Here is a 19,910-nt window from a genome sequence, read left to right as displayed (position 1 = left end):
CGAAGAGGATGTTAAGAGGTTGCAGGGTGACTTGGACAGGTTGAGTGAGTGGGCAGATGCGTGGCAGATGCAGTATAATGTAGATAAATGTGAGGTTATCCACTTTGGAGGCAGATTATTATCTCAATGGTGTTAGATTAGGTAAACAGGAAGTGCAGCGAGACCTGGGTGTCCTTGTACACCAGTCACTGAACGTAAGCATGCAGGTACAGCAGGCAGTGAAGAAAGCTAATGGCATGTTGGCCTTCAAAACGAGAGGATTTGAGTCCAGAAGTAAAGAGGTCCTTCTGCAGTTGGTTAGAGCCCTGGTGAGACCCCACCTGGAGTATTGTGTGCAGGTTTGGTCTCCTAATTTGAGGAAGGACATCCTTGCTATTGAGGCAGTGGTAGGTTCATGAGGTTAATCCCCGGGATGGCGGGACTATCATATGAGGAAAGATTGGAAAGACTGGGCTTGTATTCACTGGAGTTTAGAAGGAGTTTAGAGGGGATCTTGTAGAGATGTATAAAATTATGGACAAGCTAGATGCAGGAAGAATGTTCCCAATGTTGGGGGAGTCCAGAACCAGGGGCCACAGTCTAAGAATAAAGGGGAGGCCATTTAAAACTGAGATGAGAAAAAACTTTTCACCAAGAGAGTTGTGAATTTGTGAAATTCTCTGCCACAGAAGACACTAAAAGAGAGTTAGATAGAGCTCTTGGGGCCATTGGAATCAAGGGATATGAGGAGAAGCAGGCACAGATTACTGATTGTGGATGATCAGCCATGATCACAATGAATGGCGGTGCTGGCTCGAAGGGCCAAATGGGTTCCTCCTGCACCTATGTTTTATCTTTCTATGGAAGAGGATGGAGGTTCTGCAGTATGAGCATATGGTGTTAGGTAAAAGGCTGAAAAGCAGGACCTCCACGGTCGTGATCTCTGGATTGCTTCCAGTACCTCGTGCTAATGAGGGCAAGAACAGAGATAGGGAGATGAATCTGACTAAGGAGTGGGAGCAGGGATTCAGATTTGTAGACCATTGGCATCTCTTCTAGGGCAGTGGTGACCTGAACAAAAGGGATGGGTTGCACTTAAACTAGAGGGGGACCAACATCCTGGCAGGCAGGTTTTCTCGTGCTACACGGGAGGGTTTAAACTAGATTGGCAGAGGGGTGGGTTGTCGTGCAGGACAGAGGCACGTGAGAGATTAGAAGTTGGTATGGAGGGTGATAAGGGAAAGGTTAGAGCACAGAATAGGCAGGAGAATGGCAGAGAGCGAGGAAATAAGGTTGGTTTAAACTGCACGTATTTTAATGCAAGGGGCCTGACGGGGAAGGCAGATGAGCTTAGGGCATGGATAGGTACGAGCAACTGGGACATTGTAGCCGTTACTGAAACCTGGTTAAGAGAGGGGCAGGACTGGCAGCTCAATATTCTGGGGTACAGGAGCTTCAGTGGAGACAGGGGTGAGGGTAAAAGAGGAGGGTTACATTATTGGTTAAGGAGGATGTCACGCAGTGGTTAGAGGTGACATACACAAAATGCCGGAGGTCAGGCTGCATCTCTGGGGAAAAGGAATAGGTGACATTTCCAGCTAAGACCCTTCTTCAGACTGTGAGTCAGGGAAACTGGAGGTATGAAAAGTTCCAAACAAATCAGAGCAAGCACCGACGACACAGGAAAGGTGGAGCCCACAATGGTCCATTGTTGGCTGTTGAGGAGGTGATAATGAGGGCATACAAACAGTGCAACTAGGCAGACAACTAGGGTGGGGAGGGATGGAGAGAGGGGAATGCAAGGGTTACTTGAAATTAGATCAATATTCATACCACTGGGTTGTAAACTGGATATTTGGACAGGTACATGGATAGTATACATTTAGAGGGATATGGACCAACGCAGGCAGGTGGGACTAGTGTAGATGGGAGATGTTGATTGCTGTGAGAAACTGGGACCAAAGGGCCTGTTTCCACACTTTATGACTATAAGGGGGGAATCAAGAACAAGAATCCATAGGTTTAAGGTGAGTGGGGAAAGACTAAAGGATCATAGAGTGTGGAAACAAGCCCTTTGGCCCAACTTGCCCACACCGGCCAACATGTCCCAGCTACACTAGTCCCACCTATGGTTCATATTCCTCCAAACCTGTCCTATCCATGTACCTGTCTAATTGTTTCTTAAATGTTGGGATAATCCCAGCCTCAACTACCTCCTCTGGCAACTTTTTCCATACACCAACACCCTTTGTGTGAAAATGTTACTCCTCAGGTTCCTATTAAATCTTTTCCCCTTCACAAACCTATGTCCTCTTGTCCTTGATTCCCCTACTCTGGGCAAGAGATTCTGTGCATCTACCCGATTTTATACACCTCAAAAAGATCACCCCATCATTCTCCTACACTCAAAGGAATAAAGTCCCAGCCTGCTCAACCTCTCCAAGTAGCTCATATCCTCTAGTCCTGGTAGATGCACAGTCTTTTGCCCAGAGGAGGGGAATCGAGGACCAGAGGACACAGGTTTAAGGTGAAGGGGAAAAGATTTAATAGGAATCCGAGGGGTAACATTTTCACACAAAGGGTGGTGGGTGTAAGGAACGAGCTGCCAGAGGAGGTAGTTGAGGCTGGGACTATCCCATTGTTTAAGAAACAGTTTGACAGGTACATGGATAGGACAGGTTTGGAGGGATATGGACCAAGTGCAGGCAAGTGGGACTAGTGTAGCTGGGACATTGTTGCCAGTTTGGGCTAGTTGGGCCGAAGGGCCTGATTCCACACTGTATCACTCTATGACTATGACCCAATAACATCCTTGTATATCGGTTTAAACCAGCACCTGCAGTTCCTTCTTCATCTGCTCCACTGCAAAATCTCCTCAAGGTATGTCTACTTTAAAGAAGTTCTCCTCCTCTCTCCGACGAGAGTTCTGCAACATCTGAAGAAGGGTCTCGACCCGAAATGTCACCCATTTCTTCTCCCCAGAGATGCTGCCTGCCCCGCTGAGTTACTCCAGCTTTTTGTGTCTCTTCGGTTTAAACCAGCATCTGCAGTTCCTTCTTACACACCCTTGTATATATATCTTCACTGTACGTTTTCTAATTTGACATGTTTCCTATAACACGGTGCCCAGAACTGAACACAATACTCTAAATGCGGCCGTACCAACGTCCTGTACAGCTGAAGGTACTATTGTGTATGAAGGTAAATAAATCTCCAGGGCCTGGTTAGATATATCCGGGAACATTGTGGGAAACCAGAGATTAAATTGCAGGAACACTGGTTGAAATTTACCAGTCGTCTTTAAATACAGGAGAGGTGCCAGAAGACTGGAGGATGGAAAATGTTGTGCCTTTATTCAAGAAGAGCTGCAGGGTAAATGCTGGGAACTAGAGGCCAATGAGCTTAACATCTGTAGTTGGTAAGTTACTAGAGGGTATTCTGAGAGATAGGATATACAGGCATTTAGATGGACAAAGGCTGATTTGGGATGGTCAGCATGGTTTTGTAGGTGGGAGGTCATGTCTCACATATCTAAGTTTTTTGAAGACGTGACCAAAAAGGTCGAGGGCAGAGCTGTAGATGTTGTCTACATGGACTTCAGCAAAGCACTCAAGGTTCCACATGATAATCGACACAAATTGCAGCAGCATCTTGATCGGTTGGCCAGGTGGGCTGAGGAATGGTTGATGGAATTTAATACAGAGAAATTTGAGGTGTTGCATTTTTTGGAAGTCTAACATGGGTAGGACCGACACAGTGAATGGTAGGCCTCTGGGAAGTGTGAAGGTGGAGTCACAGGTAGATTGGATGGGCAAAAAGGGCTTTTGGCACATTGGCCTTCATCAGTCAGAGTATTGAGTATAGAGGTTAGGAGGTCATGTTGCAGTTATAAGTTCATAAGTTCATGTGATAGGAGCAGAATTAGGCCATTTGGCCCATCAAGTCTACGCCATTCAATCGTGGCTGTTCTATCTCCCTCCAAACCCCATTCATCTGCCTTCTCCCCATAACCTCTGACACTCGTACTAATCAATAATCTATCCACCTCTACCGTGAAAATATCCACTGACTTGGCCTCCATATCCTTCTGTGACAAAGAATTTCACCACCCTCTGACTAAAGAAATTCCTTCTATCTCCTTCCTAAAATAATGTCCTTTAATTCTGAGGCTATGACCTCTAGTCCTAGACCTTTCCACTAGTGGAAACATCCTCTCCACATCCACTCGATCCAGGCCTTTCACTATTCTGTACGTTTCAATAAGGTCCCCTCTCATTTTCTAAACTCCAGCGAGTACAGGCCCAGTGCCGTCAAACACTCATCATATGTTCATCCACTCATTCCTGGGATCATTCTTGTAAACCTCCTCTGGACCCTCTCCAGAGCCAGCACATCCTTCCTCAGATATGGTGTCCAAAATTGCTCATAATATTCCAAATGCTGCCTGACCAGAGCCATATACAGCCTCAGCATCACATCCCTGTTTTTGTATTTTACCCGTCTCGAAATAAATTCTAATATTGCGTTTGCTTTCTTTACTACCGATTTGATTTGCAGATTAACTTTTGGGGAATCCTGCACCAGCTCCCAAGTCCCTTTGCACCTCCGATTTCTGGATTCGCTCCCCATTTTGAAAATAGTCTACGCCTTTATGGCCTACTCCTGCACCTATTTATTTCTGCTACCAAAATGCATATCTCCACACTTTTCTGCACTATATTCCATCTGCCACTTCCCTGCCCACTCTCCCAACCTGTCCAAGTCCTTCTGCAGAGTCCCTGCTTTCTCTACACTACCTGCCCCTCCACCTATTTTCGTATCATCCGCAAAATTGGCCACAAAGCCTTCAATCCCCTCGTCTAAATCATTTATATACAACGTGAAGAGTCGCGGCCCCAGCACCGACCCCTGCTGAACTCTGCTAGTCACTGGCAGCCAACCAGATAAAGCCCCCTTTATTGCCACTCTCATCTTCCTTAGCAGCTTATATAAGACGTTGGTGAGGCCACATTTAGCGTATTGTGTTCAGTTCTGGTCACATTATAGGAAAGATGTTGTCAAGCTGGAAAATGTACAGAGAGCATTTATGAGGATGTTGCCAGGACTCGAGGGTCTGAGCTATAGGGAGAGGTTGAGTAGGCTGGGACTCTTCCTTGGGGCACAGGAATGTGGGATGATCTTATAGAGGTGTATAAAATCATGAAAGGGTTAGATCGAGTAGATGCACACTCTTGTCCAGAATAGGTGAATCGAGGACTAGAGGACATAGGTTTAAGGTGAAGTGGAAAAGATTTAACGGGAATCTGAGGAGTCAATTTGTGGATAAGTTGGGCCGAATGGTCAGATTCCCTGCTGTAACACTCTGGGACACGAGCGCCAGATTTACAGGAGTAGGTTGGACAGGCTAGGACTTTATTGCTTGGCTCGCAGGAGGCTGAGGTCGTACAGTCATATAGCATGGAAACTCATTCATCTGTTTATAATCAGTGACACCCCCCCCCCCCCCTCTCTGTTACAGGCAGCTCCCCCCCCTAATGCTGGGACCCTCTTTGTTACAGGCAGTTTCCCCCCCTAATGCTGGGACCCTCTGTTACAGGCAGCTCCCCACCCCCCTAATGCCGGGACCCTCTGTTACAGGCAGCTCCCCCCTAATGCTGGGACCCTCCAACGCCGGTCCCCCCTCCAACGCCGGTCCTGCTCTGTTCTCGGCGGCGGGTCTTCGACTGACCTCCGGCATTCACCGACTGCCGGGGCTGACGCGGCCCGTCCTCGACCGACCGAGCGCAGGCACTCAAGCAGGCGACGGCTCTCCGAGACCCCTCCACTCTCACTGATATCCCACCTCGCTCGGCCGCCGGGCTCGTCCTTGTTCACGGTGTCCACCGGCCGAGGTCGGTCTTGATCGGCTCCGCGCCAGTGGCCGGGTCGGCTCCAGCACGGCTGTGCAGTGCTCACTGGGAGCTCCCTCATAACCTCTCCCCATCGCTCTCACACCCAAGTCCTGGCAACATCCTCGTAATTAGATCGTCATATTATAGAAGTGTCAAAATCATGAGGGGAATAGATAGGTCTTTTACCCAGCGGAGGGGAATCAAGATCTACAGGATATCAGTTCATGGTTAGAGGGGCAAGGTTTAATAGGAAATTGTGGGGCTACCTTGTCACTCAGAAGGTGGTGGATATATAGAAGGAGATCAAACTTCTTTAACCTTTCATAGAACAGTACAGATTATTCCATAGAACAATCTGATTCCTTTTGTGATACAAGTATCTTATTCGAGGAATTAACTTTGTAATTTCATTTAACATAGAAAATAGGTGCAGGAGTAGGCTATTCGGCCCTTCGAGCCTGCACCGCCATTCAATATGATCATGGCTGATCATCCAACTCAGTAGCCTGTACCTGCCTTCTCTCCATACCAACTGATCCCTTTAGCCACAAGGGCCACATCTGACTCCCTCTTAAATATAGCCAATGAACTGGCCTCAACTACCTACTGTGGCAAAGAATTCCACAGATTCACCACTCTCTGTGTGAAAAAAAACGTTCTCATCTCGGTCCTAAAAGACTTCCCCCTTATCCTTAAACTTTGACCTCTTGTTCTGGACTTCCCCAACATCGGGAACAATCTTCCTGCATCTAGCCTGTCCAACCCCTTAAGAATTTTGTAAGTTTCTATAAGATCCCCCCTCAATCTTCTAAATTCCAGTGAGTACAAGCCGAGTCTATCCAGTCTTTCTTCATATGAAAGTCCTGCCATCCCAGGGATCAATCTGGTGAACCTTCTCTGTACTCCCTCTATGGCACTTCTTACACTTCCAAAACTCCTATCTCCTTTCTTAAACAAGGTGACCATAACCGTTCTATACAATTGTAACCACATTTCTTGATACTTTTGCAATAATCTTATATCCGAAGGTGGAGATAATTCACAATGCTAACCGGCATTGCAGATGTGTGAAGGAAAGAACTGCAGATGTTGGTTTGTACCAAAGATAGACACATAATGCTGGAATAACTCTTTGGGTCAGGCAGCATCTCTGGAGAAAAGGAATAGGTGACATTTCGGGTCAGAATCCTTCTCCAGACTACAAGATAGAGAAAGCCAGAACTAAACAGGGCCGCACAAGATGAGCTCAGGGAGGGTGGAGTCCATAATGGCCCATTGCTGGATGGAGAAGACGGACTAACGACAGGGTTACATGGAATCAAACAGTGCAACTGGTAGGATGACCAGGGTGGGGGAGGGGGTGTACTGGGGTGGGAGGGGGAGTACGGGAGGGGAAGTATGGCGGCGGGGGGGAAGTAAGGCGGGGGGGGGGGGGGGGGGAGGAGTGTGGGGGGGGGGGGTGGAAATAATGCAGGAGTTACTTGAAAACGGAGAGATGAATATTCATACAGCTGGGTGGCAAGCTGCCAATATGAGGTGCTATCCCCCTAGGTTTGCGTGTGGCCTCACTGTGACAGTGGAGAGGCTCAGGACACAAATGGGTCAGTGTGGGAATGGGAATTAAAATGTTTGGCAACCGGGAGAGCGCATCGGCCAAGTTAGACCAAGCAGAAGCGGCATGTTGTACGACTCTAATCAAGCTAATTATGAACGTGTGAATTAATACCAAGCAATATTTATTATTTTACAGTATGTATGAAATACAATACATTTCTTAGCTGCGGCCAAATTAAATAAGCGGCGGGCCGGGGCGTTCCCGGCAAGCAGGCCCGGCTCTCCCACCACCGTCTCCGGTGGCACCGGGAACCCGCCCGGGTCTGACGGTCGGTGGAACCTCACACCAAGGCTCGGTAGACGGAGTAACCGGGAAAGAGCTGGAGAGCGAGGGCTGGTAGGAGGGTGAACCGGGGTAATGCCTCCAGCACCATCAAGGTCAGTTGCAGGACGTGTCCCCGGGCCATCTGGATGGCGAGGAGAGGGGAGGAGAGGAGAGAGCGGGGGAGGGGGGGAAGGGGAGTAGTGGGTGGAGGGGAGGGTAGGGTGGAGGGGTGGGGAGGGGGAGGAGAGGAGAGGGGGAGGGGGGGAAGGGGAGTAGTGGGTGGAGGGGAGGGTAGGGTGGAGGGGTGGGGAGGGGGAGGAGAGGAGAGGGGGAGGGAGGGGAGGGAGGGGAGGAGGAGGAGAGAGGGAGGAGAGGGGAGAGAGGGGAGGGGCGTTGGTTTGGGGGAACTGCTCCAGTACATGGAGGTCGCAGGATGACCACATGTGTAACAGAAACAAAATGAATTTAATTGAGCAGTTGTATCAGTGACAAATAAAACACTATTGAACTATTTAAAATATTATTTCTTTCCCAGCTCCATTGAATGACACCGCGCACTGCTCTTTAAACTGTAAATAGAAGGCAAGTGTGAACATTGCATCTTGATCAATGAACCTACTGGTGTCGGGCTCTCTGCTGCTGGAGACGTCCATCCCATGGCTAACAAACACAACGCGCTGTTCCGTGAGTGAGATCAGGGGGAGGTTGGGGGGGGGGGTGAGGGGAAGGTGAGGGTGGGAGGGTGAGAAGGTGAGGGGAGAGTGAGAGTGAGGGTGAGGGGAGAATGAGGAGAGTGATGGTGAGGGGAGGGTGAGAGGAGAATGAGGGTGAGGGGAGGATGAGGGTGAGGGGAGAGTAAAGGTGAGGGTAATCGTGAGGGGAGGGGGAGGGTGAGGGGAGGGAGGGTGAGGGGAGAGAGGGTGAGGTGAGGGTGAGAGGAGAGAGGGTGAGGGGAGGGTGAGGCGAAAGAGGGTGAGGGGAGAGAGGGTGAGGGGAGGGTGAGGGGAGAGAGGGTGAGGGGAGGGTGAGGGGAGAGAGGGTGAGGGGAGAGAGGGTGAGGTGAGGGTGGAGAGGGTGAGGAGAAAGGGTGAGGGGAGGGTGAGGTGAGGATGAGGGTGAGGGTGAGGTGAGGATGAGGGTGAGGGTGAAGGGAGGGTGAGGGTGAAGGGAGGGTGAGGTGAGGATGAGGGTGAGGTGAGGGTGAAGGGAGGGTGAGGGTGAAGGGAGGGTGAGGTGAGGATGAGGGTGAGGGTGAAGGGAGGGTGAGGGTGAAGGGAGGGTGAGGTGAGGATGAGGGTGAGGTGAGGGTGAGGTGAGGATGAGGGTGAGGTGAGGGTGAAGGGAGGGCCGTTCTTTTGCTCTCAACCTTTTTGGTTACTTCTGTAAAAGCAATTTTCAAAAGAAAATAGATTCATAGAGTCTTACAGTGGAAACAGGCGCTTTGGTCCAACTTTCCCACACCGGCCAACATGTCCGATCTACACTAGTTCCACCTAATTGCATTTGGCCCATATCTCTCTAAACCTGTCCTATCCATGTACCTGTCTAAATGTTTCTCAAACGTTCCAATAAGGGTTCCCTTATAAGGTCCTAACATGCTATTGTTCAAGATTTAGTCGGCGTCTGTTTACTGTTTGTGTTCTTTATACATTGTGTTTTTCTCCTCTGAAGACGAGCTGGAACATTCTGCGGTTTGGGATACTGATTACTACTAGCTGTAGCAAGTTCAGCACTTTTGTGATCACGTAGCCTCAAGCAGGTGAGAGAGAGAGAGAGAGAGAGAGAGAGAGAGAGAGAGAGAGAGAGAGAGAGAGAGAGAGAGAGAGAGAGGGAGAGAGGGAGAGAGGGAGAGGGGGAGAGGGGGAGAGGGGGAGAGAGGGAGAGGGGGAGAGGGGGAGAGGGGGGGAGAGGGGGGGAGAGAGGGAGGGAGGGAGGGAGGGAGGGAGGGAGGGAGGGAGGGAGGGAGGGAGGGAGGGAGGGAGGGAGGGAGGGAGGGAGGGAGGGAGGGAGGGAGGGAGGGGGAGAGGGAGAGAGGGAGAGAGGGAGAGAGAGAGAGAGAGAGAGAGAGAGAGAGCCTCAAGCATGGGCTTTAACCTAGCAGACAAGGTTGCAAAGCCCATGCAAAGTCCAGTGGCCAAAGCAAACAAAAAGGACAGATCTGGCTCTGCGTTCCTCATCTCCACACCTCCACTACCTCCCATCCATAAATCTTATTCACCTTCCATAAATATACTTGTTCTATAAATCTTCCCCCCCTCACCTTAAACCTATGTCCTCTGGTTCTCGATTGCCCAACTTTGGGCAAGACTCTGTGTGTCTACCCAATCTAATGCTCTCATGATTTTATACATGTCTATAAGATCACTCCTCATCCTCCTGCGCTCCAAGGAACAGAGTCCTTGCTTGTTCAACCTCTCCCCATAGCTCAGGCCCTCGAGTCCTGGCAGCATTCTCGTAGAAGTGGTTGAAACTCTCTGCTCTGCTAATCGTTTTATGATTTATAATCAGATTTGAATTTTAATGTTGTGTGATTTACTCTGCCATTTCCTTCATAAGGAAGTAGTTTGTCCATTTCTACATCCAACTGAGTAATGTCACGTAAAGGCACTTCACCAAGACTGAATGTCTGTGTTATACGTCTTATTCAGATCTTCCCTCACCACATCCCAGCCAATATTCCAGGCTTCATCGATCTCTGCAGGTTTTGCTTTGTATTTTTCAGCAAACTTCTTATTGAAAGTGTAGAAAACCCTCTTCCAATAGGATGCTGCCTGTGCGGAAATCTCCCGCTGGATGGTCCAGGATTTGTAGTAATCATTGACAGTTTGGTAATCCTTGTAGGGTTTGAATTCTCCATTTGTGTCCTTATTTCTAAACAATGCATTACCTGCAACTGAAGCTGTGCAGACATCAGTTACAAGATGTTCACTCTCTCCATCGATGGCCATTGAGTCCTTTAGGTCTGTGCTGCTTACAAGAGTGCTGTGAATGTACTGGGGTCTCTGAATCGCAGAAAACCCCACAGAAAGGACATTTCTTAGTACAATTGAATAACCCTTTGAACAGCTCTTCACTGGGATTAATGGATAATTCTCCAATCTTTGCTTGGACATCCCAGCCTGTTACCTCACGGAGGAGTCTCTGCTCCACCTCTTCAATAGATGGCAGAACTGCTTCTGCCCATTTCTTGCCATCACGATCACCGTGAAACAGAACGAGGTTCATTTCATCTTTGGGCATTGAGATCTTGGTTTTTAACTTCTCAACAAACATGTCCAGGAAGCTCTGAACATTTCCAGCAAAGTTCTGCACCACCGCATGTTTAACAACCTCTTTAGCTTGCCCAGTGATCTGTGTGAGGATTCCTTTAGCCAGTTGGGTAAACGTGCTCTCCCCATCACGTTGTGTCGTGCAGTGTTCAATAACCTGCCGATGGAGCCAGTCTTTGGCCAAATTCTCAAGGTCAATGATATACCGGTGATAGTCATCAAATGTACCCCTTTGTTTCAAGTGCACCAGGAGGGCCACAGTGAAGTTGTTGCGGAGACTGTACTTTCTCTCAGGGTCATTTTGTTTCATATCATCCACGATGTTCACACTGAGAGCCTTGAGGGTGGCGTCTCTGAGAGCTGGCAAGAAACAAGATTGTGCAAACCGTCATTAGAAACAGGGATGGTGCCGGAAGATTGGCGCATTGCGCATGTTGTGCCTTTGTTTAAAAAAGGTTCTAAAAGTAAACCTAGCAATTATAGACCTATTAGTTTGACGTCTGTGGTGGGAAAATTAATGGAAAAGATACTTAGGGACAATATATATAATTATTTGGATAATCAAGGCCTGATTAGAAACAGTCAACATGGATTTGTGCCTGGAAGGTCATGTTTGACTAATCTTCTTGAATTTTTTGAAGAGGTTACCAGGGAAATTGATAAGGGCAAGGCTGTGGATGTTGTCTATATGGACTTCAGTAAGGCATTTGACAAGGTTCCACATGGAAGGTTGATTAAGAAGGTTAAATCGTTGGGTATTAATAGTGAGGTTGCAAGATGGATTCAACAATGGCTGAATGGGAGATACCAGAGGGTAACGGTTGACAATTGTATGTCAGGTTGGAGGCCAGTGTCTAGTGGAGTGCCCCAAGGATCTGTGTTGGGTCCACTGTTGTTTGTCATTTACATTAATGATCTGGATGATGGTGTGGCAAATTGGATTAGTAAATATGCAGATGATACTAAGATAGGTGGAGTAGTTGATAGTGAGGTAGATTTTCAAAGTCTACAGAGAGACTTGGGCCTTTTGGAAGGGTGGGCTGAAAGATGGCAGATGGAGTTTAATGCTGATAAGTGTGAGGTGCTGCATTTTGGTAGGACAAATCAAAATAGGACGTACAGGGTAAATGGTAGGGTATTGAGGAATGCAGTGGAACAGAGGGATCTGGGAATAACTGCATTGTTCCCTGAAGGTGGAATCTCATGTGGATAGGGTGGTGAAGAAGGCGTTTGGTATGCTTGCCTTTATAAATCAGAGCATCGAGTATAGAAGTTGGGATGTAATGTTGAAATTGTACAGGGCATTGGTGAGGCCGAATCTGGAGTATGGTGTGCAGTTCTGGTCGCCAAATTATAGGAAGGATGTCGACAAAATGGAGAGGGTACAGAGGAGATTTACTAGAATGTTGCCTGGGTTTCAGCACGTAGGCTACAGAGAGAGGTTGAACAGGTTGGGTCTTTATTCTTTGGAGCGTAGAAGGTTGAGGGGGGACTTGATAGAGGTTTTTAAAATTTTGAGAGGGACGGACAGAGTTGACGTGGGTAGGCTTTTCCCTTTGAGAGTGGGGAAGATTCCAACAAGGGGACATAGCTTCAGAATTGAGGGACAAAGGTTTAGGGGTAACATGAGGGGGAACTTCTTTACTCAGAGGGTTGTGGCTGTATGGAATGGGCTTCCGGTGGAAGTGGTGGAGGCTGGCTCGATTTTATTATTTAAGAGTAAATTGGATAGGTATATGGATAGGAGGGGATTGGAGGGTTATGGTCTGAGTGCAGGTAGATGAGACTAGGTCAGGGAGAATGGTCGGCGTGGACTGGTAGGGCCGGACAGGCCTGTTTCCATGCTGTAGTTGTTATATGTTATATGTTATATGTTATATGTTGTGCTTGTCTCTGGTTCTTATCCTGCTCTGTGTAAATATCCATGAAGAGATCAAAGTATTGACCCTTCATGTTTTCCAGTCTTTGCCGTGGGTCATGTTTCTGGATGAACCTTGTCTGCATCTCTTGGAATCTTGGTACAGCGTAACCACACAGGTGAAGTTTAAACTCAGCCCTGAATTCCTCACTCATTGTGAAGTTTTGGTGCGAAATATTGTTAATTTTCTCATCTGTAATATTCAAAAGTCCAATACAATATCTATTGTCATAATCCATGTCCATTTTTGTGATGTCACTGATCCATTGATGGCATTCATCCTCGAGCGAGCTTGTTATCATTGCTGCCCAATTAACATCTGCTTGGTGCGAGGATATCCAGAATGTGTTTTTAGCAAATCTCATCCATGGCGCATTGATGTGTTTCCTTTCAATTTGAAAGCACTGGGTTCCCCGTTTACTGAGAGATTCTTTTTTTAGAATTTTATTAATCACCCTTCCTTGAGCTGCTGTGTGGTCTCTGAGAAGATTTTCAATCTCCAGTTCAACGTTTCTTTCTCTGCAGGGCTGATAGTCCAGCTGTGACAGTGTGTCTTGCCACATCTTTCCAAAGGCAGTTTGCAGTTCCTTGTCACCCAACTCCTGATTTGACCCTTTACACTTTAATAAAAGCACCTTGACCTGTTGTTCGATCTTCTGGTGAAATTTATTCCAGATATCATCCACTTCCTGCAGTCCCACACGTCTGTTCACAGCATCCCTACATCTCTGCATTGAATCGTACTGAAGCCGTGAACATAAACTGGAGATGCTGATCTTGAACTCCTCCCTGTATTTCTCCATCAGCTGCACATTATCAGCCCCACTTTCAAACAGAGCTTTTAGTTTATCCAGAGTCTCACCCTCCCTTTTGTTAATCTCCGTCCTGATCTCACGTTCCAGTGTTTGGAGCAGTAGGTTGACGTCACCACTGGCATTGTTTACTGTGTTTTCAGCCTCATTTACCCAGGAGTGTGTATATTTGCGGAGCTCCCACTCCCAGCCCTTGTACGTCACAGAGAGCCGGTTGTAAGCCTCTGCGAACAGACTGTTCTGGAAGCAGAAAATGAAATTCTCATGTTTCACCTGCTCCCAGAGCCCAGTCATCCATTTGGTGAAGTCTGGGATTGTGAGAGCTCCTTGTTCTGGTTTCCCTTTGAGTAAACATTGAATGAGACTGTTCTTCAGTTGGAAGACGTGTTCACTGTAGCCAGTGTTGACGGCAGCCATTGGGGGCGTACCTTGCCACAGACCAGGGATGTACCAGTTGTCCTTGTCAGCATCGTAGTCCATCACATCATGGAACGTTACTCTCTCCAGCTTCTCCAGTTTTGCTGCAGCCTCTGTCATCTTATCCAGCTGTTCCAGGAGTTTCTGACGGCCTCTCAGATTCTGATCGTGTGCACTCACATCCCCAACATTCTGGTGGACAAATATACACTTTGGTCTTTTCCCCGTCTGCTTCATACGGAGTAAGGAATGAATGACAATCTGTAAAATATCTTTCATCTCTGCGATGTTTTCCATGCCTATGTTTACCAACGTTATGTTGCTTAATCCCACCACGAATGTTGCCAGCTCATTGTCGTGTTCATAGCTATCTGTTAGTGTTGCAAGTTCTGGAGCTCTCAGCCCCTCCGTGTCAATGACCAGGATGAAGTCACAGCCCAGCTCCTCCGCCAGGTTCCCTGTGACCTTCATCAGCTGCATGTAGGCCCCTCGAGTACATCGGCCGCTGCTCACAGCAAACCGCAAACAGAACAATGTATTGAGGAGTGTGGACTTGCCCGTGCTCTGAACTCCAATCACTGTCAGTACAAACACTCGGGAAGCACGTCCCACCTTCTCAGCTACTGCTTCCAGTACAGCAGTGATCCATGAAACTGGAACGTTGGAGACGTCTCCATCAATGAGCTCCAGTGGGAACCCATCCAGCAACAGTTCAGCAGCAACACCCGGTAACTGATGCACATGTGGGTGGATCTGTGTTTGTTGCTTGATGTTGTGTTGTGTCACTGAGAGTTCATAAACCTGGCCCAGTTCCCTCATGAAATGCTCAAGTCCCAGGGAACTATCAGTCATCTTCTGATCCATGTCCTTCAGCTCCTTGACCTTCTGCATTGAGTCTTTGCTCAGTTCTTTATAATCCCTGCGCAACCCTGCCATGATTTCCCTTGATTTACTGTCCAGCATCAGCTTCAGCCACTGCAAGGAAATGGCCCTGTCATCCCCACCAGGACCGGTGAGGTGGTCAATGAACATCTGCATCTCCTCCGACAGGCTCTGTCTGAGCTGAGCTTCCCGGATTCTTTTCTTCTCTTGGTCCAGCTCGTGGTTATACATCTCTGTGGTTCTGTCCCCGCGGAGTTTCATCCGAGACTTCTCTTTCTCAACTTTAGACAGCCCTTGCCAGGGCATTCCATGAAAGGGCAGCACTCTCTTTTTATACCCAGTGATGTCTGCTGGGTCAAGACTGCCCAGTATATTGGTCAGGTCCTTGGCCCGTTGTATTTCAGGCTGATGTTCATCGACCTGAATCCCACTTTCCCTCGCAATGTCACCCATTTGTTCCAGACTCAGGAAGCTCTGGTCCCTGTCCCTCATTAGAATCACTTGTTCTATCTGAGAACGTAGTTTTTCCACAAGTTTGTTCTCGTTTATATTTGTCCGAACAATGCATTGTTGAGGTTGTAACTTCAGATCTTTGAACAGTTTCTTTACCTGCTCAGGGGTGATGTGCTTCTCACTGATGTAAGTGTTCACTATCAGAAAGAGTTTTGCCGGTGACTGTGCGAGAGAGGTGAGGAATTTTCTTTCCGTCTCACCGATAACGTCAATGAAAATAAAGAGAGCAGCAGAGATTTTTGCCAGAAACCGAGTGTGTCCCTGGTAAGTTTCAGCATCACCTCGGAGGTTGATGAATGCAGCAGTCTCTGGGAAAATGTCTGTGTTGCTCTTCCCAGAAGGTAGATACCAGCTGATCTCAGCCATCCCATCCGATATCCCACGAGGCACATTCCCACATTCCATCCCGGAGTGCAGGAAGATGTTCTGCTGCAGCTGGGTCTGGCTCAAGGTGAGATTGAGGACTCTGGATTTGGACACGGTGCACCTTCCGAGTCTGAGGAAGGAGACAGTTGGCATGGGTGCTGTCACGATGGGCATCTCCACAACGCGGCTGCTCCTTGTGGGAGATTGTGAGCACCACATTTTAACAATGGGCCTCATGGCCCAGAGGAGAAGGGTGGCACCAGGCCCTTCCATGGTTCCCCTCACCTTGTTCCTGGGGTAACTGTGCCCTTCCGGCAGCAGAAAGGGCAATGCAAGTTGGCACAGAGACATCTTCAGCATCAGTTCCTGTTGGAGAGAGTGGTCGGCACAGAGGAAAATGGCAGCAATGATATCCAGAGGGTTCATCCCAGAATCTCTGGTCCCTTGTGCAAGAAACAAATGGCTGAAATCTTCTACGTCATCTTTGTTGTCTTTTGAAGACTGAGCAGGGGGCCATTCAGGATTCCTCGCCAGTGAATTAGCTGAAAGGATCATTTGGAGAAATCGCCAAGGAAGATCTTCTGGTCGAGTTGGTTTGTTGTCATCCAGTTTATCCCAGGATACCTCCCGCATGGACACCAGTGACAGTTTGTGAGGATAATGATCCTGTAAACCCAAATCCGTCACTAGTTGGGGAGGGCTCCGATTTTCAGCCTGGTTATTTCCAGTTGGTGCAACACCAATCATTCCCTCTGGGAGACCTGGTGAATGCCGGTGACATGGATCCTCTGGTTCCCTGCCGTCTCCAGGGTCGGCCTCTCTCTGTGGTTTGGACGTCAGGTCCTTGGCCCGTTGTATTTCAGGCTGATGTTCATCGATCTGAATCCCACTTTCTCTCGCAATGTCACCCATTTGTTCCAGACTCAGGAAGCTCTGGTCCCCGTCACTCATGGGAATTACTTGTTTTATCTGAGAACGTAGTTTTTCCACAAGTTCGGCCTCGTTTACATTTGTCCGAACAATGCATTGTTGACGTTGTAACTTCAGATCTTTGAACAGTTTCTTTACCTGCTCAGGGGTGATGTGTTTCTCACTGATGTGAGTGTTCACTATCAGAAAGAGTTTTGCCGGTGACTGTGCGAGAGAGGTGAGGAATTCTCTTTCCATCTCACCGATAACGTCAATGAAAATAAAGAGAGCAGCAGAGACTTTTGCCAGAAACCGAGTGTGTCCCTGGTAAGTTTCAGCATCACCTCGGAGGTTGATGAATGCAGCAGCCTCCGGGAAAATGTCCGTGTTGCCCTTCCCAGAAGGTAGATACCAGCTGATCTCAGCCATTCCATCCGATATCCCATGAGGCACATTCCCACATTCCATCCCGGAGTGCAGGAAGATGTTCTGCTGCAGCTGGGTCTGGCTCAAGGTGAGATTGAGGACTCTGGATTTGGACACCGTGCACCTTCCGAGTCTGAGGAAGGAGACAGTTGGCACGGGTGCTGTCACGATGGGCATCTCCACAAAGGGGCTGCTCCCTGTGGGAGATTGTGGGCACCACATTTTAACAATGGGCCTCATGGCACAGAGGAGAAGGGTGGCACCAGGCCCTTCCATGGGTCCCCTCACCTTGTCCCTGGGGTAACTGTGCCCTTCCGGCAGCAGAAAGGGCAATGCAAGTTGGCACAGAGACATCTTCAGCATCAGTTCCTGTTGGAGAGAGTGGTCGGCACAGAGGAAAATGGCAGCAATGATATCCAGAGGGTTCATCCCGGAATCTCCTGGCCCTTTCACTTCAAATAAATCACTGAAGTCTTCATCGTCACTGCTGTGACCGTCTGTGGACTGAGCAGGGGGCCATTCAGGATTCCTCGCCAGTGAATTAGCTGAGAGGATCATTTGGAGAAATCGCCAAGGAAGATCTTCATGCCGAGTTGGTTTGCTGTCGTCCAGTTTATCCCAGGATACCTCCCGCATGGACACCAGTGACAGTTTGTGAGGATAATGATCCTGTAAACCCAAATCCCTCACAAGTTGTGGAGTGTTCAGGTTTCCAGACCATCTATTTAAAGTTGATGAAACACTCTCCATTCCCTCTGACTGGGTGAATGTACTTCCTGGGATCAGTAAGCACTTTCCCAGAGAGGTAGTTCTTGTCCAGGACTCCCCGGATGTCAGGGCTCCTGTCTTGTTTATTGCACTTGGGTGAATCTTCACCAGTTGTACGTTTCTGTCCCAGTATCTACCTTGACGCCTGGGCTCCTATTCCACAATATCGCACGGTGCCTGGATACTGGCCCAGGATTTATCCAGTTGTCCAGTCTCCTGTCCTCGGATATTTCACAGATCCCAGACTACCAAGTTGTGATGTGTTGGAGTGCTGGAGTTCCTATCCTGGGATCACAGGGCTGGTCACTTCTTTGGCTCTGACTGACGATCCTCTTGTTGTCCTGGCACCGTGTGTCAAGTACAGTCAGTGTGGGATCACCGTGGGTACCTGGAATTGGACACCAGAATTATACCTGGCCTTGGAATTGGATTATTATTGTCACGTGTATTGAGATACAGTAAAAAACTCTGCATACAATCCAGTCAAATCATTCTATACATGATACAATGAAGCTTTACAAAAGTACAACGGGTAGCACAAAAAGAAATATACCAGTGTGGAATATAGTCTACCGGGTTACAGTTACAGAGAAAGTGCAGATTAAAATGTGCAAGAACCTCAGTGAGCTATTGCTGTTGGTTTATTATTGGTATTACTGTTGTTCGATTGTGAGACTGGGATTATCCCTTTATTTTATGGGAGGACCATTCAATAATCTGACAGCAGCAGGGAAGTAGTTGTTCCTGAATGTGCTAGTATGTGTCTTCATGCTTTTGTAGTCTCTGCCTGACGGAAGAGTGGGAATGACCCTGGTTTGAGTGGTCTTTGATTGTGTTGGCTGTTTTCCTGAGGCAGCGCGAAGTGTTAACGTAGTCCATGGGGGAGGTGTCTGATCTGTCTGATGGACTGGGCTACATCCACAACTCTGTAATATCTTGTGGTCTTGAGCAGAGTTTCTAAAGTTTCCAAACCAAGTCGTAATGCATCTGGATAGAATGCTTTCTGCTGTGTGTCTTTTTTGAGACCATATTTGAAGGATTGTGTACAAACCTGGTGCCCTTACCTAATGAAAGGTGCACTTTCAATAGAGGGAGTGCATTGAAGATTCTCCAGACAGTTTCCTGGGGTAAAATCAGAGAATCCAGGAAGTGCTCAGGAGTTCAGGCAGTGTCTATGGAGAGAGAAACAGAGTCCAAGTTTCAGGATTACACGGGTTTGTCACATGAGGAGAAATAGAGTAAAGCTGGCCTCTATTCTTGGTGTTCAAACGACAGCGATCTTGCAGAAACTTGTGAAATTCTACCAGGCTTGGTAGACTGGACACAGGGAGGAGGTCAAGTCAAAGTCAATTTTATTGTCAATCCTCAGCCAGTTTACACAGACAGAAAATAGAAATACCGTTTCCCACAATCCCGAGGAACAAAGTGCATAAAACTAAGTTAAAATTAAAAAGGCACAGCAAACAACAATCAACATAAAATATAAAATATAAAATATAGTCACTTCAAATGCGTTAAAAAAATTTTTTTAAAGTGTCTGGTGCTGGATGTGCGTGTGTGTGGGGTGTTAAAGTCCAGGTCCAATAGGGGCAGGGGAGAGAGGAGGAAGGGAGGGGAGAGAGTTCAGCATCCTGACAGCCTGGTGGAAAAAACTGTTCTTTAGTCGGGTGGTGCTTGACCTCAGGCTGCGAAACCTTCTCCCTGAAGGCAGGAGGGTGAAGAGGCTGTTGGAGGGGTGGAAGGGGTCACCCACAATGCTCAATGCTTTGCGGGTGAGGCGGGTGGTGTAAAGGACCAGGAGTGTTGGGAGTGAGGCGCCAGTGATCCTCTCAGCAGTGTTCACTATGCGCTGCAGGGTCTTACGGCTGGAGGCTGTGCAGC

The 19,910-nt window shown here is 48.1% G+C and overlaps 2 protein-coding genes across 2 annotated transcripts in view; one reads left to right on the top strand and one right to left on the bottom strand.

The window, feature by feature from the left end:
* The window catches only part of LOC144595043 (interferon-induced very large GTPase 1-like), a 271,628-nt gene that overhangs the window by 72,271 nt on the left and 179,447 nt on the right, over positions 1-19,910 (top strand). The gene's annotated exons all lie outside the window — the stretch shown is intronic.
* LOC144598278 (uncharacterized) overlaps positions 1-19,910 on the bottom strand; it is a 67,627-nt gene that overhangs the window by 34,634 nt on the left and 13,083 nt on the right. The window contains 4 exon segments of the mRNA XM_078408234.1: positions 10,363-10,751; positions 10,876-11,378; positions 12,896-18,417; positions 19,094-19,201. Of these exon segments, the coding sequence (XP_078264360.1) occupies positions 10,363-10,751; positions 10,876-11,378; positions 12,896-18,011 (6,008 nt within the window). The 5' untranslated portion in view covers positions 18,012-18,417; positions 19,094-19,201.

Source organism: Rhinoraja longicauda, chromosome 1 (genome assembly GCF_053455715.1).
Source record: "Rhinoraja longicauda isolate Sanriku21f chromosome 1, sRhiLon1.1, whole genome shotgun sequence".
NCBI lineage: Eukaryota > Metazoa > Chordata > Chondrichthyes > Rajiformes > Arhynchobatidae > Rhinoraja > Rhinoraja longicauda.
Note: the sequence above shows the minus strand (reverse complement) of the source record. Positions and strands in the feature narration are given on the sequence as shown.